The sequence below is a fragment of the Gopherus flavomarginatus genome, chromosome 10 (assembly GCF_025201925.1).
Source record: "Gopherus flavomarginatus isolate rGopFla2 chromosome 10, rGopFla2.mat.asm, whole genome shotgun sequence".
NCBI lineage: Eukaryota > Metazoa > Chordata > Testudines > Testudinidae > Gopherus > Gopherus flavomarginatus.
Window position 1 is genome coordinate 10344536 of NC_066626.1, and position 24143 is coordinate 10368678.

The 24143-nt window shown below is 50.4% G+C and overlaps 1 protein-coding gene across 4 annotated transcripts in view; it reads left to right on the forward strand.

Moving 5' to 3' along the window:
* C10H21orf58 (chromosome 10 C21orf58 homolog) overlaps nt 1–23704 on the forward strand; it is a 32653-nt gene extending 8949 nt beyond the window's left edge. For 2 of the 4 annotated variants that reach the window (XM_050916574.1, XM_050916571.1), the window contains 8 exons: nt 700–757; nt 4033–4106; nt 4951–5094; nt 15058–15172; nt 18354–18493; nt 21261–21499; nt 22174–22236; nt 23112–23704. In XM_050916574.1, the coding sequence (XP_050772531.1) occupies nt 700–757; nt 4033–4106; nt 4951–5094; nt 15058–15172; nt 18354–18493; nt 21261–21499; nt 22174–22231 (828 nt within the window). In that variant the 3' untranslated portion in view covers nt 22232–22236; nt 23112–23704. Of the gene's footprint in view, nt 1–699; nt 758–4032; nt 4107–4950; nt 5095–15057; nt 15173–18353; nt 18494–21260; nt 21500–22168; nt 22237–23111 lie in introns of all 4 variants that reach the window. The other 2 variants (XM_050916573.1, XM_050916572.1) reach the window with 2 other exon arrangements.
* Nucleotides 23705–24143: the final 439 nt, after the last annotated feature.

Consider the following 24143-nt stretch of genomic DNA (forward strand, 5'->3'; position numbering starts at 1 on the left):
AGAATAGTTAAAGTCCCAAAAAAGGTCTTGATCCTGTGCCATGCTGAGCTCCCTCCGGTCCCATTTACTTCAAGCTCTTTGTTTTTCCCTGTGTGTAGTTTAGAGGTGCTTAAACTTGTTGAAATCAGTGACATTAAATTAAATCAATAAATAAATCCAGCTGACCCTGGTCCTTGGCTCTACCAGGACAATGCTGTCTTTAGGGACACTTACCCCTGGCCCTGGGTGGATCACCTCTGTGTAAGGGGATTCTCTGGTGATGTGGAGGCAATATAGCAGTTTCCACATGACCTCTCTTTTCTTTCACATGACCTCCTGCAGCTTCTACAGGACATAAGACTGAGACTTCCTTTCACGTTATATTAACATCCGAACTGTCTTCAAAGTACCCTAATTTGTCCCTATTTGCCTTGTATGCACCAGTCCCATCACCAGGCAACCCCCCCGAACCTCCAACCTTAGCCTGGGAGTTCCCAACCACAGCCAAGGATGTGGCTAGTAGCTCTGTACAGGATTCATTTTTCTATTGCGGATGCACAATAAGTATAACTAGCAGGAAGTGAGAGGTGTCCCTTCTCTCCAACTCTATTTTATTTCCTTGTGTCCCAAAAGTGTGTTTGTCATGCAGGATATCCTGGATATTCTTGTGAGCCTCAGTCCCTGACTTTTAATCAATTCTCACAATGGTTTTATCCACAGAAACTAGAAAATGAACGTGAGACCCTGGAGAATGTTGAGTCACCCCTCTCCACAGCAAGTAAGAGATCAAAGATTTGCTCTAGTCCAGATCATAGTGTGATGTAGCAATCATTGAGTGGTGTTCTCAGGCCTGGGCTACACAGCAAGTCAATGGTCGCTTCCAGCCTTCAAATCTAGAAGATGCATCTCTGCTCTCACCCACCACACCCAGTGAGGCAGTCAGAAAGCACCCTATGTCATTAGGAGTATTAACAGTGTGACAGGAAAGTGGCCTCAAACTCCTTCTAGTGCTGCCTTCCCTCAGTCTAGGCATCTTGTACAGCTGTCTAACCTAATGTAAGGCAACTGTTGGCTCCTTACTAAAACTCAATGGGGGGGTTTGGTTGGCTAGCTCCCAGTGCCAAAAGAAAGGGGAAGGGTCAATGGGAAATCAGGACCCAGAGACTGAGGGTCAATGGAAAATCAGGGACAATGAGGAGAGGCCAATGCTCCAGGTCAGCCTGATTGACAGGGCAGGCAGGCTAATGAGGAAGTCAGGAGCCCCTGTCCTCCATGCGAGCTGGAGCTGTCTGGGTCACAGAGTGGGGTCGAGCTCAGGAGAAAGCAGGAGCCTGATCTGAGCTGGGGAGCAGAGCTGCACTAACAAAAGCCAGAGAAGCAGCCCAGAGAGCAGACCTGTGTTGGGAGCAGAGCTGCAGCAACCAGAGCCAGAGAGGCCAGAGAAGCAGCCCAGGGAGCTGGAGGCAGAGCATCATCATCAGTGCTGAGGCAGAGTGGAGCTGGACTGGAGCACACTGGAGCCGGGTGCAGGGAGCAGCTGGAGAGAGTGAGGGGGACTCTGGGCAGCAGGTTCAGCACAGGGAGATGCCTCCAGCCAAGAGGACTTCCAGGTCAGACTTGGAGGGGGATCGTAATCCCAACCGGGGGGGCTGATGCTGGGAAGAAGGGTCCTGCCACCTAGAGCTTGAGGGCATGTGGCCACAACCAGAGCAAGTATCTGACCTGCAGCATCCCTGCAGCACAGCCAGGGCCTGGGCAGGGGCCTGGGATATGTGAGGAGCAGACTGAACTGTCTTTACTTTCCAGATCTGGCTGGTTGTGCTGTCCCTGTGCCACAGAACGGGGTGACGGGTTTTCCTTTGACCTTTCCCATGTTTTCCTTATTTTTTTAATTGGTTGCTGTTTAATAAATTGTATTCACTTTGAACTCTATGCAATGATCAGTGGGCCAGGGAAGCACCCAGTGCAGAGAGCACCTCAGAGTGGGGACACCCTAGTCCCTGCCCTAAGTGACCATGACAAGGTTGGGGGTTGAGGCCCCCCAGGAATTCTGGGCCCAGCCTTGGTGGGGTTATGAGGACTCTGCCCCTCATTGGCCTGCTAAACACAGGGCTGTGAGTTCAATCCTTGAGGGGGCCATTTAGGGATCTGGGGCAAAAAACTGTCTGGGGATTGGTCCTGCTTTGAGCATGGGGTTGGACTAGATACCTCCTGAGGTCCCTCCCAACCCTGATATTCTATGAGTCTATGTAAGAGAGTGGAAGGGGAGCCCTTGAGGTCAGGCAGGCCTCTGGGTAAAGGAAGTGGGAGCGAGGACTCAGATTCTTTCGCTAGCCCATTTCACCGGAGTAGCGTATAACCCAGGAAAGTTCCCCACAATAGCAGGCCCATTCTCCTGCTTACACTAAGACAGCTGCTCTGCCTTCAGATCCACAGGCCAGCAGGAGCTGGGGCAGGGTGAAGATGCAGCCTCAATGGGAGGAAAGCATTTGCCACTCAGCAGTGATTCATCTTGAAATCAGTGCTGGGATGAAATACCAATTGTTCCAGCAAATGATGAGGAAGGGCACAGTGCACTAGGCAGCCATTTGATTTTGATTGCTGGAATTTCTCCTCTCCTCCCCCTCCACTGTTTCATTTGTGTGTCTAAAAGAGCAGACAGGGGCAGATCCTCATCTCTTTCTGAGCAGCGCTTAGTGTAGCAGAGGCCACACTCCCAGCAGTCATGACGGAGTGTGTGTAAAGGAGCCACTAAGCAGGAATAATCCTTCAGTCACCTGCTAAGTCAGTCTTGGCCTGCTTTGCACCAGCAAAGCGGCACAGAGCAGAACGCAGATCACAGTTCGTAGAATGTGAATCAAATGGGGGAAAGAGGATGCCAGATTATTAAATCCAGGGAGTAAGCAGTGCTGGCCAAGCAGATGCAGTTGGAAACCAACATCTGTATTCCCCAGGTTGTTGTGAAACTTGTGCAAAGAATGTCAGATAATATGCACAAGTGATACAAATATATTGGGGTGATGTAAGGACCAATAGGACCTCCTGTCTATGGGAACTCAGTGTTTAAGTGAAACATCCCGTTAAGTCTGTGCTTTTCTTACTGAAACCATTTGCCAGTAATAGGGTCTGCCATAGTATCTGTTATCCACCAACTTCCTCTTCTTCCCTAGCCCCAGTAATATAGACTCATATCTAGGTTTCAAATCATGGCTATTTCTTAAGCATGATAGGATTCCAGATCATGAAGACTGCCTGTTGCAGAAGCTACACATACATATCACTCAGCGCTATGCTGTACATGGACTAAAAATTAACTGAGTATCTATGTGCAGCCAGTAACACTTCCTTCGAGGATGGATTTTGTGATGCAAGTTCAGTGGACTGGCAGCAGGACAAAAACTTCCTATACTTCAGCAAAAAGTTTAAAAGGAGCTTTAAGTCTTAATGGCAAAGAACTATTCAAACTTTTCAGAACAAATTGCTGCTGTCAGTGAGACTTATCCTGCAAATCTGAAAGCACACAGAATTTTAAGAGAGTTCAAAATCAGCCTTGCAAGGGGACTTAACTGTCGCCACAAAATTTCCATGCAGTTAAGAAGCCATTTCTGAGCTAGAATGAGATGCGTTAGACAAAAGTCACTTTTTCAAAAGAGGGTCATTCTGAAACATTTTGAGACTTTGCACATTGTCCTTTGTCTTCAAAGTAAATCCAGAAAACATCAGGACAAATTAAGTTTTACAGACAAAGTTTTGCCCTAGAGAAGTTAAAAATAGGACTTTATAATACAAGCTGATTGCAGTTCAGCTTTGGAAGAGGTGATATTAACTTTGCACAGTGATTGGGGCTGGAGCTGTGCTCATACAATAAAATCCTTTCTTGTTCTTGGGACAGGATTGTCAAGAAAATTAACGGAAAATAAATTTTTTTTTCTGGAAAGTAATAACAGAGTATCACATTTTCTAGAGTTAACCCACTACTGTAACTGCTAGAACAGACCTTTCTCTTAGTTATCCTTTAAGAAGGCAACAGAGTCTATCAGATTCCTCTTTCAGGGAGTAACGATGGACATGAGGACGCACTGCAGAATGCGCTGAGACGAAGGAAAGACCTCCTGCAGAAGCTTAGGGTAAGGTCTTCACTACAAGGTGACTGCTGTAGGGATTTCAGTAGTTAAACAGTATCCTGGAGTGTGAATCACAATGAACAATAGCAATTGCAATAGCAGTTACCAGACTCTGCTGGTACTGGGAGGCTCAGGGACTGCATTTTTCTTGGGATCCCTGTATCAAAGGTGATTGAACTTGGAGAAGAATGTAAAAGGGAAGCAAAATTCATGAGTGCTCTTTTACCATATTCCTGGGATACCAGGGGAAATGCTGTGGAAGTGGGTCCAACCCTTGTGCCCCAGGTCATGTTCCAGGCATCCAGATCACCCCCTAAGATTCATTGGGAACTTGCTGTATGGGCAGCTGCTAGTGGAGCCATGTATTATGGGGCTTGTAGACAGCCAGGAAACTGAGTATCCCTAGAAGAGCTGGGGGGAAGGGAGGAGAAAGCAGCATTTGCTCAAAAGGGCAATCGATGCACATCATAGCAGTGCCAGGGCAGAGGCTGACCAGCTTTGGGATGTTTCCAGTTAACCAGTCATGTCCTGTAACTTCATCCTGAAAAACAAACATTGCTGGGGCAGATCCCCTCTTCCAGTACACGGCTCAAGCACTAGGCCAAGAGCTGGGTCTCTCTATGGGGCAGAGGGAAAGGAATCCCCCCCACCCCATTTCCCACATCTTCAGAGTGGCTGTGGAGCCACTGTGGGTCAAATTAATCCCTGGTGTGGAGTCACTAGAGTTACATCAGGGTCAAGTGTAGCCCTGCGAATGTATTCGTGTTTCCTGCCTTCACAGCACAGGGCTCTCTCTCTCTCTCTCTCTCTCTCTCACAAGAGCTCCTGTGTCACCTTGATCTTTCAGGAGCAGCACCTTTTGGAAGAATTTTCACAGCCCTATATGTTGGCAGGAGGCCACAGAAAGAAGTACAGACCGGAGCCAGTACCTGTTTACCTGCCTTCCTCTCTGGCACCTGCACCAGAACCACCAAGGATCATCCAGCAGACGGTAAGATCTTCCCCATGTCGGTACCTGTGCGTACCCCCAACAATACGTGCCATAAGTAAGGGTGAGATTTTTCTCATGGAGGTCATGGATTCTGTGACTTTCTGAGACCTCCGTGACATTATCTGCCTCAGCTTCAGCCATGTGCTCAGTGGCATGAGCCCCAGAGCTGTCAGTCTCCCCCAGCAGCCAACCCCCCATTATTTTTAATAAAAGTCACAGAAAGGTCATAGGCTTCCATGAATTTTTGTTTATTGCCCATGTCCTGACCGTGACTTTTACTGACATAACCATGACAAAATGTTAACCTTTGTGTGAGGGGGCATGACTCACCACCTCCTGCTGGCTGTGCTGGGAAATAGCTCTTGATTGTCAGTGCATCTTCCTCTAGTGGTGTCTCACTGCCATCACTTCTGCTCCCTCTCTAAGAGCCAAGTCACTGCCCAGACCACAGTGCCCTCTTCTGGGCACCGCCCTACAGCAGTGCCCCACTTCACTTTCTCCCCCACTCCATGGGGAACCAGCTGTCTTTAGTGCAGCCACTTGCCACTGTGGCCGACTGTAGCCTTCAGTCTGGCCCCTCACCTCAAGGAATAAACTGCAGTCTGAATACTTGCCACCCCTTCTGTAGCAAGCAAGAGGGGGGCCTGAGCCTGCTCACTACTCCAGGTCCCAACTCAGGGACCCTATAGCCGGCAGCCACGTGCTGCTGTGCCTCCAACCCCCACTGCCTATTTCCCTGGGCCACTTCCCCATAGCCTGAGCACCTCCCCGGCCCTTTGTATCAGGGGCCTCAGGCTGGAGCTCCCCATTGACCCTGCCCAGCACCGCTTTAGCTAAGGTGCTCCTCTAAGGCAGCCAGTCCTTCTCCCTTACACTCCAGGGAGAGACTGCCTCTGCTCTGGCGAGCAGCCCTTATATGGCCCTCCCTGGCCCTGATTGGCTGCTCCAACAAACCTTCTCCTGACTGGCTCTCTAGAAGCCCTCCCTCCATTGGTTGGGTTTTGTGCAGCCTCCCTGAGGGCTGCTTTAAGCCTCCATTTCCCTGAGTAGGACAGCTGCCTTACCACACTTAGCTCTAAGAGACAAGTACAGCACCCAGCACCTCACCGCAAGGCTGCTGTCAAAATCCTGGCTGAGCAGGGCTACGTTCACAAAAGTACTTAGGTGTTTACGTCTGTGGTTTAGGCACTTCAGATCCAGTGTGAGGCCCCACTGCACTTCACAAAGTTTCCACGGAACCCTGGGGCACCTAAACTCACTCAGCATCTACATTTTTGCAGTAAAAAGTTCTTTGAGCACCTGTGTTTCATTCTTTGAATGGGTGCACATCTGCCTCCTTCAGGGCTGCCAGAACCTAAGCCCCAGAGCGATTCAAAAACGCAGATAGGCCTTTGCCACGTAAATCATGTGTAGGTTCTCATCTGGTAGGTAGTTCCAGCAGCCACCTACTGGACTGGGCCCTCAGGCCAATTCCTACAAGCCAGGAGAGAGAAAAGGAGGCCCAATGGGTCAGGACACTCACTGGCGATGTGGGAGACTCCCCTTCAAGCTCCCTTTTGACTGAGGGGGGAGAAAGGATTTGAACAGAGATCCACCATTGGGCAAGGGCAGTGCGACTCAGGCCTCGGGGGTTCAGGAGCCGAATAGGATCAGTATTACTTAAAGGAGCCACAATAGTGTGAGTTCACTGTTCCATTTGCTATATACACACATGTTCTCACAGCAAAGTGACTGACCAAGTATTCTACAGTTGGTTAATAACATGATCAAAGCATCCTGATTGGGTTAATGATTGAATCACATACAAAAGAGACACTTGCAGCTTGTGGCTCTCAGCCTGAGTGGCTTTTGTGAATGACATTTGGAGTCACCTATCTCTCCCCATCCATTTTAGGGGAGCTGTGATGCTCTTGGGGGTTCCCCAAAGTGTCCAGGGTAAATCACTATCACCTGCTTACAGCATGAGAGAGTCTAGTGTGGGCCCACTGAGGGAAATCCTCCTGTCCCTGCCAGCAGCACAAGTGTTCTGCCTCTGGCTCTGTGAGCCTCGCTCTTCCCCTCTGCAGGCCTTCAGTGAGCACACCCCACCTTGTTACAGTCCAATGCACAGAGCCTTGTCTTCTGGAACCTGCAGTGTGCACCAATCCACTGGCTCTGTGCAAGCAGAACACCCTAGTTTATTGGCTTCACCTCAGTTCAACACTGTCCTTAGCACAAGGCACTCAGACGTGTTGATAGTGAAACCAAACAGGAATTTATTTAACAAAGCTTGAGTTAAAGAGTCACATAAAAGGTAGCAAAAGGCTGTGGAAGCATAAGGTTACAGGTAAAAGAAAAATATAAAACGATCAGGGCCAGCGCTACCATTTAGGCAGCCTAGGCAATCGCCTAGGGCACCAGAATAAATGGTGGGCACCATTTTGCCGGAGGGGGCAGCAGGCGGCTCCAGTGGAGCTGCCGCAGTCGTGCCTGCGGACGGTCAGCTGCTCACCTGGCTCCAGTGGACCTCCCGCAGGCATGACTGCGGCAGCTCCACCGGAGCCGCAGACCAGTGCGCGGAGCGGCGAAATTCCCGTCCACCTAGGGCGCTCAAACCCCTAGCGCCGGTCCTGAAAATGATCTATAGCCTGTACTTATTAACCAAATACTTTCCTGGCCAATAAGGTATTTCTCGCCCTACAGTTGAACCTTACAGCACTTGTCCAGTCTCAGGAGCTGGGATCCACTTTTCATAAGACACTGGCGTTGGAAGAGTATCTCCTCCATAACAGATAATATCTTGTGCCCTTTCCTCTTCTCTTACGCAGCCCCAGACTGTGACTCGTTTCATAATCAGGGAGATTCATTACCTTCAGCTCAGCCCTGAGGGTCCCCTATCTGGATCTTTCTTGGGGTTCTTTGTAAGTGCTCAGCTCTGCATCTGGTGATCAGAGTTTTGACTGAGTTAGTTGAGACCCGACCCCCGCCTCAAGTGACACGCTTCATCTCCAACAGCATTGGAACATAATATTCTACATCTCTCAAATATTTCCTGTACAAACCTCTCTCCAAATGTCAACATGATGATGATCAGCTCTTTCTTTCGGCAAAGACCACGCCCGACCCCCGTGGTGACATGTCAGGAGACTGGTTGGACACAGCTGTAATGTACCTGCCGGGGTATGTCTGTGCTGCAAGAGGCTGGGTGCCTGTCATGGACTTACAGGTCATGCCCACTCTTAGCCCCATAGGGTCCCTGGAGAGAACCCCCTTCAGTGCAACAGCCCTTCTTGGGGGTCCACTCTCCCCCGGGGTTAAGCTTCTCTACCTCCTGGAAGCACATCTCTCTGAGCCTTTAGCATGCCTGTCTCTCTCTGTGGGCCCCCTCAGGGAGTCCACTCGCTCTGGATCCCCAGGGCCTCCACTCCCAAAGAGAATAATGCAACCCTGATCTCTAAACCAGAGCGATTCTCAGCCAGCGTAAAACAGAAGGGTTTATTCAGTGTCTTAACACAGCATAGGAAACTCTCCGGGCCTCAGGCCTGGCCTCCTTCAGCACCATACATCTAAGTCTCCCCTGCATCCAGGTGGACTCTGCCTGCTCTCCCTCCCCAGTCCAGAGACCCCGCACTTTCCAGCTGGGCATCTGATATCATCTGCCCCCAAGCTCAGCCTCTATCCTTTTTCTTCTGTCCAGATAAACAGAATTTCCTGGCCCTCCTCTCCTCTCAGCTGTCCTCTGTCCCCTACGGCTGGAACCGGCTAGTCAGGTCACTGGGATCTTCTCTCTGCAGCCCATTATCCTCCCACTGGCCGGAACCGGCTGTGACATTCAAGCTGGGCCTCCTGGTCCCCAGGTCATCAGTCACTGGGGTATTAATTCTCCTGACCATTGGCCGGGGTCCCAAGTTCCGTCACTGGTCCTCTCTAACAACAAACTCCCTCTCCCATCACCTCGTTAAACTAGTAACATACAGGGAAACTGAGTTTCACCCCCTCTGCAAGCAAACCACTGAAAAAAACAAGAAAATCCCCCACTTCATCACATCTCTCCTCCGTTCGTATCTGAACTGAGTGGAGTCACTTAGCCAGTGCCCTGGGGAAGTTCGGGGGCCCAGCTTCATGATAAAGCTTCAGCTCTAACATTGACACTCCCCTCACATGGACCACCTCCATGTCATAATCCTGCAGGAGCAGACTCCACCTCAGGAGCTTGTTCCTCAAACTGATCATTCTCTACAAGCTGAGCCATCAGTTGCTCCTTAGCGATCCTCCCCACACTCAGCCCTCTCTCCCTGCACGATGTGCCAGGCCCCTCTTATGGAGCTGAGTATAGGCCATTTCCACCCTGGTTCCTTCAATTCCCTCATTTTATTGCTGGCAGCCACTCACTGCAAAGCGTCTGCACTTGCATCCAACTGTCTGCTGGGTGCATCCACAAACCATCCTCAGCTAGCACATTGTCATGGACTCACAGGTCGTGCCCAGTCTTGGCCCTGTACGGTCCCTGGGGGGAACTCCCTTCAGTGCAACAGCCCTTCTTGGGGGGTAAGCTCTCCACCTCCTGGAACCACACCTCTCTGAGCCTTTAGCATGTCTGTCTCTTGCTGTGGGACCCCTCAGGTAGTCCACTTGCTCTGGACCCTGGGATGGTAGAGGAAATAATGCAACCTTGTTCTCTAGACCGGAACGATTCTCAGCCAGCATAAAACAGAAGGGTTTATTTAGCATCTGAACACAACATAGGAACGTTCATGGCCCTCAGGTCTGGCCTCCCTCAGCACAGTACATCTAAGTCTCTCCTGCACCCAGATGGGCTCTGCCTACTCTTCCTCCCCAGTCCAGAGATCCCCCAACTTTCCAGCTGGGCATCCAACATCACCTGCCTACAAGCCCCGCCTCTTCCCTTTGTCTTCTGTCTAGATAAACAGGGTCGCCTGGGTCTCCTCTCCTCTCAGCTGTCCGCTGTCCCCCCATGCCTGGAACCGGTTAGTCAGGTCACCAGGGTCCTCTGTCCGCAGCCCATTGTCCTCCCACTGACCATTGGCCAGGGTCCCAAGTTCCATCGCTGGTCCTCTCTAACAGCAAACTCCCTCTTCCATCATTTGTTAAACCAGTAACGTACAGGGAAACTAAGTTCCACCCCTTCTGCATGCAAACCATTGAAAAAAAACAAGAAAGTCCCCCACTTTGTCACAGTGAGTATCTCAGGCTTTGCGAATCGCAGTATCTTCCAGGGATTTTAAACAGTGTGACACTCAGCGTCACAACACCCAACTCCTTATGTGCATCCAGGCCTCAACCCCTGGTCTAACAAAATGGGGAATGCTGCACAGGTTGCAAGCTCTCCCTACCACATGGGAAGAAGTGCCTCATGTTGCTTTACAGAACTCATTCAGGGGATTATAGATTGGCAGGCACTAGTGGAGATCCTCTCCAGCCTGAAAGAAGGCATTTAACAGAGGGTGAGATTAACCATTGGAACAATCCACCAAAGGAAGTGGTGGATTTTCCATTTCTTGGAGTCTTCAAATCAAGACATGATTTTTTTCCTGCAGATAAGTTTTAGCCAAGCACAATTTATTGGTCTCAATACAGAGGTAACAGGGGGAAATTCTATGGCTTGTGTTATACAGGAAATCAGACTAGATGATCTAATAATCACTTTGGACCTTAAAACCTGAGCCTTTGAATCTCATTGGCTGGGAAAATGGTGACTGTGAAATTGAACATTGCAGGTGGTGTTGGGATTTAAACGGGAGAGAAATGGGAAGATTCTAAGGTTTTGATCAGGATGAGTCATTGAACCACATGATTTTGGTGTGCAAATGCAGTCTGTATGACCAAACTAGAGCTTTTAACATGCAAAAACTTAGCGATGGAAGAACTGTCTGCAATTTTAGAGACTGCTTTTGGAAATCTGGCCCAGATTCTCTGAAACAGATGGGTCTGTCTGTCTGACAGTATCTTGAACAATATTCAGGCTAGGTATAATCCTCTGACTGCAAACTATTCCAACAGAATTTACCCCCAAACTCTGAGAGTGATCTGGTAATGCAGGCTTTGCACATCCCTGTGCTGAGACTGCCTTGCTGGGCAAGATTTAGAGGGAAGATAGAAATAAATGACCTTTTCACGCCTACGTCATCCAAAGTGTTGGATTTCTGTATTAATCTTTCAAAGGCCATGTGGGACTATATTGAGATCTGTGTTCCCATCTGCCAAAAAAAAAAAAAAAAAAAAAGTTGCTTACAAATGGAAGCAGACACCTTCTGCAGTGATGCAATAGCCCCAGCAGGGCTGAGATGGAATGGGTGTGGAAAAATCCATACATTTAGGGGTTACAACAATACATATTATAGCAAAGGTGCCACCACTGCACAGAGGATAGGCTAACTCGTAGTTTGTGTTTCTAGTTCTTTCCTGTTTAGCAGTACACATGTAACTCAGGCCTGCTCAGTGTGGCACTCTGTCCCCCTTCTAGAGGCACCTAGAACATTGAGATTGATGTGTCTGCCAAAGCCTTGGCTAAGAGCCATGGGGCTTTTAGCTCATATCCTAAGCTTCAGCAGTTCCCAGGTTCGATCCTGCCCCCCAATGGCCATTACACATGCTCTTGCCCTCTACTCAAGGTGTGAGACAGAAGTGCTGCTGAAGGACTACTCCCTATTTCCTGGCTTGGGTCTGGGTTACAGATCGTTATCATACACCCCAGGGTGGTATTCACCACCACTAAAGGTCCCATAGGGAACTGTGTGTTCTTTTAACCGCACAGTCTGTGGAGGTTCCCAGTAGGTTCCCAGTTACTGTCACAGGGATAGATGCTGTTTCTGTTTTGTTGTCAGTTCTTCTACTGCTTTGGCTCGGAGTTTCCTCTTGAGGTTTCTCTTAGCTCCCTTCTCTGAGAATACTCGCTATCCCCAAGTTGTTATTAGCTGTTATCCAGTACTCAGAGGAGACAAGCAGCATCTGGTTGTGTCTGTTACCTAGGCTGTATCACTGAGCTGCAGACACTATGTGCTATTGCCCCAATAGTGGCAGGAGAAGCACTGTTACTAGATGTATCCCAGCTCCGTTCTGAGCCCGCTGTCCTGCAGCAGGACAGAGATTAGTACTCAGGATGGGTACTGAGCATCTGTGTTCACAGCACTGGGAGGGGGAACGTGATGACAAATCCACACAACCTGGGCAGTTTATACAGTGTCATTATGGCAGCACACCTATATCCCCCCATTCCTTGTCCATTGCCAAATTATACATGTTTTCTCCTCATGTTCATAGAGAACTGAACATACGTGATATTGTGTGTCAAGCCGACATGCACAAGCATAGCTCCTGCCAGCTGGGCTAACCTGCTCTATGAGTAAACAGCTTCATAGCCTCATTAGCTACCTGATCCCCGCTCTATGGCACTTGCTTACCATGCTCCTCTTCAGTGCATTGGCCCTCTGACTGCCCCCGAAAAGGAGCTCTGCCTCTTCCCCACTCCCTCCACCACCAGAAGCAATACTTCCCATCCCCCATGCCTCCCCCCAATGCTCCCTTTATGGGAGATGAAATATGTTCCTATCCCCAAGCTCCCCTCTGCTACTCGGGTCCATGGCAGTTCTTACCCAACCCAGCCTGCCTCTCCCCTCCCTGCTTGCTGCTGGTTCTCAGCCTGGGGACCTGGCCAAGATTCAGCGGGCGGGGGGTGGGTCACCTAAGGAGCATGTGCTGGGGGAGGAGCAGGTGCCTGGGTGGAGAGAAGCAAGGCAGGTTGCAGCTTGTTCCTCCCAGCAGCCATAAACCCCTCCTCCTCCTCGGCAGTCACCTCAGGCCATGCCTACACCCCAGTAAAAGACCACCAGCAGGCCCAGCTCAGCTGACAGGCGGCAGCACTATGAAGTTGCAGTGTAGACATTCAGGTTCAGGTTGTAGCGTACCTGAGTCAGCTGACCTGGGCCATTTGCAGTATGGGACATACCTAGGTCTACACTGCCGTTAAAAACCGATGGCTGCCCCACACCAGCTGACTCAGGCTCATGGGGCTCAGGCTAGGGGGCTGTTTAATTGCAGTGTGAGTGTTTGGGTTGCAGCCCAGGCTCTAGGACCCTGTGAGCGTCCCAGAGCTCAGGCTTCAGCCCAAACCTGCATCTCTACACCGCAATTAAACAGCCTCTAAGCCTGAGCCAGCTGGCACAGGCCAACTGTGGGTGTCCAGCTGCAGTGTAGACACACCCTCAGTGACCACCTCCAAACCCTAGGAGCCAGCCCGCTCCTGAGTGACACCCACCTGGGAGTTGGCTCCTTCCCTAAGGGCTAAGCAGATGTTTCCCATCAGCAGCAGCGGGTCTTCCCTTGCCAGGATGCCAAAAGCCTGCTGGTATAAATACCATCAACCCCAACTAGAAATGTTATGGTAAATGCCAGCATATGAGGGCACTGCTGTGGTTTGGTCAGGCCAGGCCCCAGAACAGCTCTGCTGGGGTTAAGGAAGGGCGAAAGAAGTGCCTCTCCACCTCGCCTCTGTGCAGTGCCTCAGGAGATGGAGTCAAGCTTGTGATGATACATATGTGGGCTGCCTTCGAGGTGCAGGTGTATTTGCCATGGTGTTGCCCTCCAGCCTCATGCATGGCACGGCCTCTCATGTCACCAGGAGCCAAGCCAGGAACAATAATGGACATGAGAGGTAGCTCAGTGGTTTGAGTATTGGCCTGCTAAACCCAGGGTTGTGAGTTCTGTTCTTGAGGGGGCCATTTAGGGAACTGGGGTAAACATCTGTCTGGGGATTGGTCCTGGTTCAAGCAGGGGATTAGACTAGATACCTCCTGAGGTCCCTTCCAACCCTGATATTCTGTGAGGGAACCTGGACTCTTTGGGCTGTATTCAGCTGTGGCCTAAGCAGACATGTAGCAAGCTCTCTCCAAGGCTAGAGTCAGACCTTGCTTCAGTTTCACAGCACACCCAAGTCATGGCAGTGACCTAGCCCTTCAGTTAAGTCCCAAAGTCCCCCACTTCCAGGGTTTAAATCCAGCATAAGCCCAAAACCAAATCTTCCACTGGGCACAGCCTTCTCCTCTTAAGGTCTGTCCTCTGCCACCCTGTCTTCACTCCTCTGGGCTCTAACAATTCCCTCTTTCCCTGATCTACAGAACTCACTGCATTCTTCACAGCTGGGTAGCCTAGGGGTCTACACCATGGAGGGTCAATGGACAAAAATCTCCCATCAATTTACCTTACTCTTCTCGTTGGGGGTAGAGTACGGGGTCAACCGGAAAGCGATCTGCAGTCAATTTGGCAGTAGACCCGCTAAATTGACCACTGGTGAATTGATCTCAGAGTGTCGATCCCTGCTGTAGTGTAGACCTGCCCATAAATAAACCTTTAGATATTAGATACTAAAGGATTGGCCACATCATGATTATTGGGTAAGATCTGAGTTACATATTGACCCGGTGTGTGGCTGATAGTTTGGGATCAGAAGAACCTTTCATTCGATGAAATTGGTTGTAAAGAACCACTCATCTTAAAGTCTAGTGTTTTTAGTGGTGATACAAGGCTGGAATGCCTCAGGAAACTGCTTTTATGACTTCTTGTTAACCAGTGTGGTAAAACAGAAATTTACTGTTATTGCTGGCTTGGTAGATCTTATGGGAGAATCACCACCAGTTTTGTGGGGAGTGTCTGCTCTGTTTTTCAGCAGTTTGTCCTGAATTTGGTATTCTCAGTTGTGACTCATGAAGGCACAGTTACAACCTCACATGACCCATCTTGCAGAAAACATCTCTTAGCTATGCCATATTCTTATCATTAGCATATCTCTATGAAGAATATGGGGCATAGGGTCACATCCTTATTTTTGAGCTGGACACCTGCAGTTATAACGTGTGGCTCAGCTGTGAAGCACGCAGGGCAACAGAAGATGATATGCAGTAGCCCAGAGAGTCCAGGATTGCAGGCAGTTGGTAACCCTGACTTATCTTATTTTCCTTTTGTTCCTAGATTCCTCAGCAACCTGCAACCATCATCCAACAGTTACCTCAGCAGCCACCTCTCATCACACAGATCCCACCTCCACAGCCCCTCCCCGTCCCCCGTTCTGGAAGCATTAAGGAAGGTAAGCATCAGCCACCCTAACATGTTAGGTCATTCAGTGCTTTGAGATCAGAGGGAGCTCAGGAAAGCAGGAGAAAGTATCACTGTGGTAACATAAGACAGCACTCAAGTTACCTTGTGACCTAGCACAACCAGGCTGTCAATGGAATTACTGGTCTTGCCAATCAAATATATGGGCCCTCTGACTGGGAACTTAGAATAACTTTAGTGCTGCTGAGCACTTTATCTTGCGACAGAGAGGCACTATACATTGGGTAAAAACCACATTAAGCTGTGGAGAGGGTTTAGGGGAAGTAGAACAGCACAAGGGAAGATACTGATTAGCTACAAATACCCTTGTTAATATTTAAAAGTTTTACAAACAATGAATAATGCTAAAATGAGCAAACAGGGTTTTTGTACCCACTGTCCATTCTCCTTTGTGCAATGCAAGCGTTTGTTTTATAATGTGTAGGAACAGCCTGTTACTGGAAACGAGGAGGCAGCTGAATGTACTACCCTGCATGCACATAAACAAATGTGTTTTATGTTTCTAAATGGAGGTGGGCAAGGTCCAAGAATAGCATATAGAGCTAATATCTGGGCCTTTCCCCAACTCAGATTTTTGCATGGGCTTTCCTGGTACTGCAGGGAAATGAAAAAATCAGAGAGCACCTCCACAGGCTGTTGCTTGGGGATTTAATAAAGTCTCTGGTTTATTTGAATCAATTTACTTTCTAAAACAAAATGAACCACTTTTATGTCTGACCACCTTGAAATTTGATGCAGTGTGCTTGTAACCGTTTCGGTCCCAGGATATTAGAGAGACGAGCTGGGTGAGGTTATAGCTTTTATTGGACCAACTTCTGCTGGTGAGAGAGACACGCTTTTGAGCCACACAGAGCTCTGTTGGTCCAGTAAAAGCTATTATCTCACCCATCTGGTCTCTCTAATTCCCCGAAGGTGATGCATTTACCCCATGGATGAATTTGGTTCAATATGTCCAGTTAAATGAAAAACCTGGTTACTTTAATTGTTTTTGTGTTGTGGTTGAATTGATTCTGGGGCCAAGATACCAGGGTGCTTGGTTCAAGGTGGATATATACTCTAGATGCATTTTTAAATCCACATGGAAAAAAATGTCAGGGTGACAGTTTAATGTCTCAAAGCTGGAGAAGATGTTTAAACAAACAAACATTTAAAAGATTTCTTTTCTTTTCCCTTGTTTTTTCCCTAAAATTTCTAGTCATGTTTTCTGATTATAGATGCCCTGGGTGATTAACAGTTTGTCCCTCAGCAGTTCTCCCTGTGTGATCTTGCAGTGAAGGGATGATGCTCATTTGAGGTCTCCCAATCATTTTCATGGCAGCAAATGAAGGTCTGAGACACAGGCCTGTACTGCAGCTGCGTGTCGCACAGTGGTTTGGGCTCCAGGGAGTAGGTGCAGACCATCTTTCACTTTCAGTTTGTGTGGGTTCTCATGAGAGCGCCGGGAACTGTTTGACTTAACCTGCAAAATTCCCCACCGTCTCAGCTCATGTTTGCACAACATCTGGGACCCAGCCATGCTGGCTGGGCTCTCGCTTGTTCCTGCAAACTGCCCACACGGAGCTTTTTGTGAAACATTTTCTCTACCTGGCTTCCCACAGAATTGGACAGGCTGCAGCTGGCGGCACAAGGCTGGTTTCTTGGGATAGGTCATTCAATGGAAAGCATGCAGTATCCTCCTGTGCCCTGGTTGGCTGTGGTTGTGCTCTGTGGCCAGCAGGGCTAGCCCAGCCCAAGCTGTTGTCAAGGGATTTCTCAGGCTGACCTCTCTGATTCATCTGGAAAAACAAAGAACAGAGCACACTGTCCCAGGCTCCATCAGTCTTGTACCTCCCTGTAGCACAGTGCAGACTCACCCCTGCAGCACCTCCTGCTGGTCATCCTTGGGAGTTAGCTCTTTGACCCAGGAGCACCCTCTGCAGGCCAGTGATCCGCTTGCCATTGGCCCCCATGTCCCTCCCAGGACCACAGTGCCCTTATCTCAGGGTTCTCCCTCCTGCAGTACCCCACAGTCTCTGGGTTTCCACACCCCCAGGGAACCCCACCTCCTATCCCCACATTGACTGGCAGTAGCCACGACTGAGGCACTGTCTAGCCCCCACACCCTGGGGCAGACTGCAGTGCATCAGCCAATCTTCACAGGAAACAAGAGGTCTGGACTGGCTGCCTTTACCCACTCTCCAGCTGCCACCCTGCAAGCCCAATACCTATGTGGGCCTAGGACTAGGCCTGCAGCGTGGGGACTTGCTAGCCTAGGGCTTCCCAGCTCCTAAGGCCTTTCCCTAGCCCTGCCTCCCACTAGGCCCCCTGGGTGAGTTCCCCAGCAGCCAGACCTGTCTCCCTCTCAAGTCAGAAAGAGATTCCTCCCTCTGGCTGCCCTGGCCTTCTTATAAGGCCCAGTTGCTCAGTTTGGGGCATGGCCCCAGCTGCAGCCACTTCCCCCATCAGCTGGGGTTTTACTCGCTTGCTTAGCCCCAGCCCTCTACAGGGTTTTTCTAGCCTCTTCCGGGCTAGAGCGGGTGCTTACCCAGCTACACTCCCGCAGTTACCCTGCGGATTGGGAATGTGCTCATGGTGCAAACAGGCAGGAATCCAGTGACGCTGAATTGTGAATGTGCATCAGTGACGTGTTTCAGCCACAGGCAAACCAGGTGTTTGAATGGGACCCTTGTGGGACTTTCTGGCCTGTGTAGCTGTAGGAACTGGTTCCTATGCAAACCCTTGTGATGAGCCTCTTTGGACCTGCATGTGCAGGGCTTTGATCAGCTAGGGTCTGCCCCTTCTGAATCCGCCTCCGTCTGAGAGTCTGAACAAACTCAACCAGTGAGGCTTGTCTTAGTTTGGGTCACAAACATGCAGCAAGGGCTTCTACGCAGAGACAGGGAAAAACTAAGCTGGGATGAGAGCCTGAATGCTCTAATCCAGCCCTAGGTATCTGCCATAAAGGGCAGTCACGGGCCAAGGAGACAGTGGTGTCTATTCACATTCTCCTCCTCCAAACGTGAAAGGCCCTTTCAAGATCCCCTTTCAGCTGCCTTCCCTAAGTCAGAGCTGCCTGGGCGCTCTGCTAAGGATCTGACCCACTGAGACGCCCTTTGCTCTCTGGCTCTCACTGGCAATGCTCTTCCTTTCCTTTGGGATTTGTCTGTTTTCAGACATGGTAGAGATGATGTTGATGCAGAACGCTCAAATGCACCAGATCATTATGCAGAACATGATGCTGAAAGCTCTGCCACCGATGGCGTTCTCACAGCCCAGTGGGATCGGGTCACCCTTGCTGCAGCACACACAGCAGGTAATGACATTCACCCTTCAAAGAGCTCCCCAAGCAAGCAGATGCTGGGGCAGGAGAGGGGGAGCTGATCTCTACATGCTGGTGCAGGGCCTGGGGGGTGGGGAGCATGTTTTGAATATTTGGGCCTGAATGCGGCTTCAGAACCTATTGCCCATGCAAACGCGTTATAGGGTACTGCACACGCTGGCTGATCTATGGGATGAGCTCAGGCTGGATGGCATCTTCTGGAGCTGAACCTGCCCCCTGTGCATGTCTCCTGGCTCTGCCTGGGGTGACGGAGGAGTTCAGCTGCTGCACCGCCCCTGGATAGGGCGGACAGGGTATGCTCCCCCCTCCACAGCAGGCCAGCTCTGCTCTGCCACGACCTCCCCTCCTCTCTGCCCAGCGCTGGCCTCGTACAGGCCTGGGGCCAGACTGTGTTTGGCAATGTGCAGGTTCCTTCTGCATTCCTGCAGGCTGGGCACACTCCAGCCCTAAGCGCGTAGCTGAATTGCATATAAGAAAACATTCAGTCATCCAGGGAAGAGCCCACTTCCCAGATGCCCACATGCTGCCTGGTGGCTGGGAACCTGGGATTCTGTTGCAGGCTGGGGCAGACACTTGCATTTAAATTCATGGGACTGTTTCTATGGGCCTTCCATTTCCTGAAAGCTTATTTTGCTGGAACCTGTAATTGGAAAGTCTGGCGTGGCGCTTTGTGATGGGCTGGAACAGAAGCACTGATGTGGTGGTGGTGCCTAGAGACCGCAGTCAGGATCAGGGCCCTGTGTGCTTGGGGCTGGGCACACCCACATGTGTAGAGACAGAGAAGATTTTCCAAAAGCACCTAAGGGCCAGATAGATAAAGATTTGTCTAACTCCCACTGAAATACACCTTCAGGCGCCTTCATACCTTTAAACTCTGTCCCTAAATGACTTAGGAGCCTCAGTCTCATTGAAAGTCAATGGGAGTTAGGCTCCTCGGCTCATCTTAATATCCCCCTAGGGGCCTCTCTGCATCTTTAGGCACCTAAATCCCTTTACAAATCTGGCTCTAAGTGCCTAAGGCCCAGATTATTAAACGTATCAAGACACTTAGCTCCCACTGAACTCAATGGTGGAGTTAGGTACCTAACTCCTTTAGGTGAGATGCACCTGAAATGTGACACAGGAACCTAAGTCACTGAGGTGTGTTTGAAAATGTTACCCCAGCCCCTTCTCAGAGGGGTTTCCAATCTAAGCAGGAAGGACAGTTAATTTGGGAGTTCTACTGGTTGCCTCACACTGCGCTGAGAGATGCTCTGGGCTTCCCTCCCCATTTCAGACCTGCATGGTGCCAGAGTCTTGTCTTTTCTCTGCGCACAGAGCAGAAAGTGCACTGGCTCCTGGCGTCACGTAGGCATGATGCTCTCTGGCCTCCTTGTGTTAAGACGATTGCCACCACACATCTCAGCTTGTAACACTCGCCCGGCTGGTAACACCTTCGCTGGGTGCTATTTCCAGCTCTAACGGATGGCTTACACAGCCCAACCCCCTAGCCTTCACAGGGCTCTGGTAGGAAACACAACTCCCTTCTGTACCTGATCAGCTTCGGCTGTGGTGGGGGGGGGGGCGGAGCTGGCATTTCCTGCACCTGTTCAGCCCCCTTCTCCACATTAGACGTACTCCAGTGTTTAAGAGCAGCTGTCGGCTCTCCTGTTTCAGGATAAGCTCTGCAGCAGCCACTGCCAGGTGGCAGAGTATCGCACTAGGGGAAGCATGAATCTTCCCCGCTGTGCCTGCTCTCAGCCAGGTTTGTTATGGAGTGGCATTTGCACCATACCCCAGAGCAGAGCGCAGTGTGACTGGGGCTGGGGAGGGCGGGTACACCTGTGCTCATAGGGGGACACATGAGGAAAATCAGGATGCTCACAGGACACTGCAGCACAGTCTTAAAGGGGGAGTAGTGCACTACGAGTATCCCAGCACTGCCAGAGAGATCCCATCCAGCTGCCCCCCAACCTGCCCCGCACACATTCTGTCTGCCCTGCTTTGTACTCTCCTCACTCCAATTTTGGTGGCTTTAACGTCCCGGGTGAATATTCTCGTCTGCCTTGAATGGAAAGGCAGAGCCTTGTTTAATGTAGTGCCTGACTCCGCTTGTCCCTAGCCCGAGGGGGAGGGGGGGCGCAGGAGGGGAGAGCAAACAGCCTGATCGCAGGCTAAAGGAAATGAGAAGAGTAAAAGGTCAGGAGCCTGCACCTAAGAGCCAAGGGACAAGCAGAGCCGCCCTCTTGTTCTTTACATCCCATGGCAAGGCCAGTTGCATTGCCCGAGGTGGGGAAGGGAGTGGAGCTGGAGCGTGCAGTATGTCTGCACTGCAGTTAGACACCCGCGGCTGGCCCAGGGCAGCTGGCTCAGCTCATGGGGCTGTTTAATTGGGTTTAGATATTCAAGCTCAAGGGGGTAGGTCCCAGACCCAGACTCCAGCCTGAACCCGAACGTCTACAGTGCAGTTAAACATCCCTGTAGCCCAAGTCCCGTAACCCAGGTCAGCTTGCATGGGCCGGCCGCCGGTGTCTAATTGCCAGGTAGACAGACCCTGGCTGTCTGGGTGGGACCCAGTCACCCATGCCATGCTGCAGTTGTTATCACACTCGCCAGTGTAGCTGGGCCATGGGTCCAGGAAAGGGAATGCTCTTTATGAAAGTGCTCCAAGCTGGCCCTCCGTTGGTGAGTAACAGACCATTGTGCTCACCTGCCATATGGGTACAAATTTAACAATTTTCCCTTTTTCTCTTATACTGAGGATCCCCAGTTTGCTGCTCCCGTTGTTGTGAAAGCAGAAAAACCAAGGCCATCCACGGTGCATCATCACCACCATTACCCTTCCCCAGGAGTGCAGGCCATTCCTTCTCCGCTGCCCCCAGCTGGCTACTCCATGTGGCCCCCTGTGATGCCATCCAGCCTCATGGGACAGACTGGAGGATTCCCAACCACTGTGCATCACATGACTGGCCCAACTAGCACCTTCCCTGCAATGCACACGTAAGTCAATAAGCTGCCATGCCAGGAGCTGGTCTAGTCCCTTTCCTCCTGCAGCCTTGGGGTGGCTAAGCGGCCTCACAGGCCTGAGGTCTGACTTACCATTGGTTTCTGACTTCACCACAGAGCCATCCCCACCTATTTTCTTTAATATGCTTCCTTTGCTTTGTAAACTGAGTTTAAGTGACAGCAAGAGTTCTGTGGTGATGGGAGAGACTCCGCGATAGGAGCTACCTTGCTGAGTAACTAACCCTCACTGACTGCTGGTCGAATGGGAGTGCCACACAAGAGCTACAAACACGACAGCGATTGGGATACTATCCCTGGGGGAACACCAGTTGGAAGCTCCCAACTGCTCCAGTTGGCAACGGCTTTGTGGAACGAGTAGCAGGGATGTTGTTCTGTGGCTCCTGGGCCTCCGTGAGAACTCAACAGAGCCCTTTAAAACCCGAGAACGCCCAGCTGAATGAGAGCATCCACTGTAATCTAACTCGGGTTAATGGTGCCCTCAGGCGGGACGTCCCTAAAACACCAGAGAAACAGTGAAAGGTTTATGAACAAGACTAGACACTACGGCAAATATTTATTGACCAGGAAGAAGAATTTATTCCTGGAATAAAGCTGAGCCCTTGGTATACACCCGTGTTTCTAACTGTTTTTTCTTTTTCTAAGTGTAGTAACCGATGGACTCCTCCGCAGCCTGCCCCCGGGTTTGTAGACTCCTCAAGCCAGTAGCAAAGGTAACCAATCAGCTCAGTTCCTTCTTTCACTGTGCACCTCTGCCCTGTGCGGTCCCTGCTGTCCCAGAGCTTCTCCTGACTGGATATTGCCAATTGCAGCTCAGTCTGCTGGGGCTGGCTTTTGGCTGTGACCAAATCTCCCCTGGGGAGACTGAGTTTTTGCACAGTTGTCCAGTGACATCTTAACCTGGCCATTGTTAGCCAGTCAGCTCCTTGGAAGTGTCACAGTCTGAGCAGGCCTTGAGGAGGGATCTGAAGACACAGACATGTCATGACAATGGGCGACTCCACGGAAGGAATTTGGCCCAGTAGCTGAGGGGTTTGTTGCATGCTTTCATTTGAATCATGCATTTGTTTCTCTGACCTTACAGCCTGGAAATGCTTTGTAAACAAAGTGCTAGAGGCAGAGGCTGCACCCTGAAACACAGTGAGGGCAGGGATCGACGGGATCTGTTTGCATTGGCATTCATCCCGCTCTGCTCACGGTGGGATCTGAGCTCGGGGCCACAGCCCAGGAGAGGGTCAGCTAAACAGATCATAGCATGTTGAACACTCCTAACCCTGTTGCTTGATAGACAGCGTGCTGCAGGCTCGAAGAACGGTTCTCTGAGAGTTAAACACTGCACAGTGCTGGGCACCTGTACATCTCACCGAAGTCAATGTGAGCTGCTGATGTTCCACCCCTCCTCAGTGCATCCAGCCTGGGGAGATCTGAGCCACACCATTTAAAAAGGATTTTCCCCTTTGTCTCTAAAGTTCCTCTCTAGCCAAGGGTCCCATACCCCTATGCACTTGACACCATCCTTCTACAGTTACACCAAGCATATGCTATGGGCTAGCATCATATACCTGACAACCATTTCCTTCTGTTGCAGGTGGCTAGAGAGTGGACACGGTCTGTATGCGTCACCCATGCACGTGGCACATAGCATCACTGGAGACGACTTTCTCTAGAGAGTTCCTGAAGGATTCTGGCTGACAGGAATCTGCTGTATAAATAGTCACATGCCATTAGAGGAGCTGACAACCAAGGGAGAGGTGGCAGAACTATGTAATAAACTGGAAATGCAAAAAACCATATTGTTACCTCTTCTGGATCAGGCAATTAGCCAAAACTTTGGGGCGCTGAGGCTGTTTCCACTAGAAGGAGAAATTGATGATAATCAGCTATTTCTTTGATGCAACCCTGGTTATTTAGGAAGAATGTAAACAAAGTCCTATTTCCTTGAACACAAGAGGAAGCAAACAACAAGAGACAGTTTCTTTGCTCACAATTCCAAGCTTCTATGAGCTAGCACTTGACCCCAAAGCTCTTAGGGCTTGTCTACACGGCAGTCAGGAGCTGTGATTGCAGCAAGTGTAGATAACCAAACTTGTTTTGATGTTGCTGGCACGAATAACAATAGCAATGAAGCTGCAGCAGAGAGGAGATGGCAGCCACTCAAGTGTGCACCCAGTGTCCTGGCTGGTCAGGGCTGACCCATGCAGCTAGCCAGGCTGCCATGGCTTCACTGCTATTGTAGCCCTGGCTACATGTGCTGCAATCACACTCCCAATTGCAACGTAGACACGCCCTTAGCTTTTCCTCAGGGTGACGTTACCAGTGCCTCGGTGGCTGTGTCTGGTGCTTCCTTGCTGCCTTCTCTGTCTCTCTCTCTCTGTGTCCGCTGCCCCTCCCTCAGATCTACCGGCACAGTACCCAGGGAAAGCACCTCTGCCCACTTATTTCAAATTGCTGAGTGGCCTCACATGTGCCTCTGTTCTGACTGCAGACCCCTATTGTTCCAGCTCCCTGGTTCCATAAGTCGCTCAGTGGCTTCTTACCAGGGCGGCTCCAGGCACCAGCATTCCAAACAGGTTCTTGGGGTGGCAGTCTGCAAGGGGCGGCAGTCTGTGTGTTTTTGCCC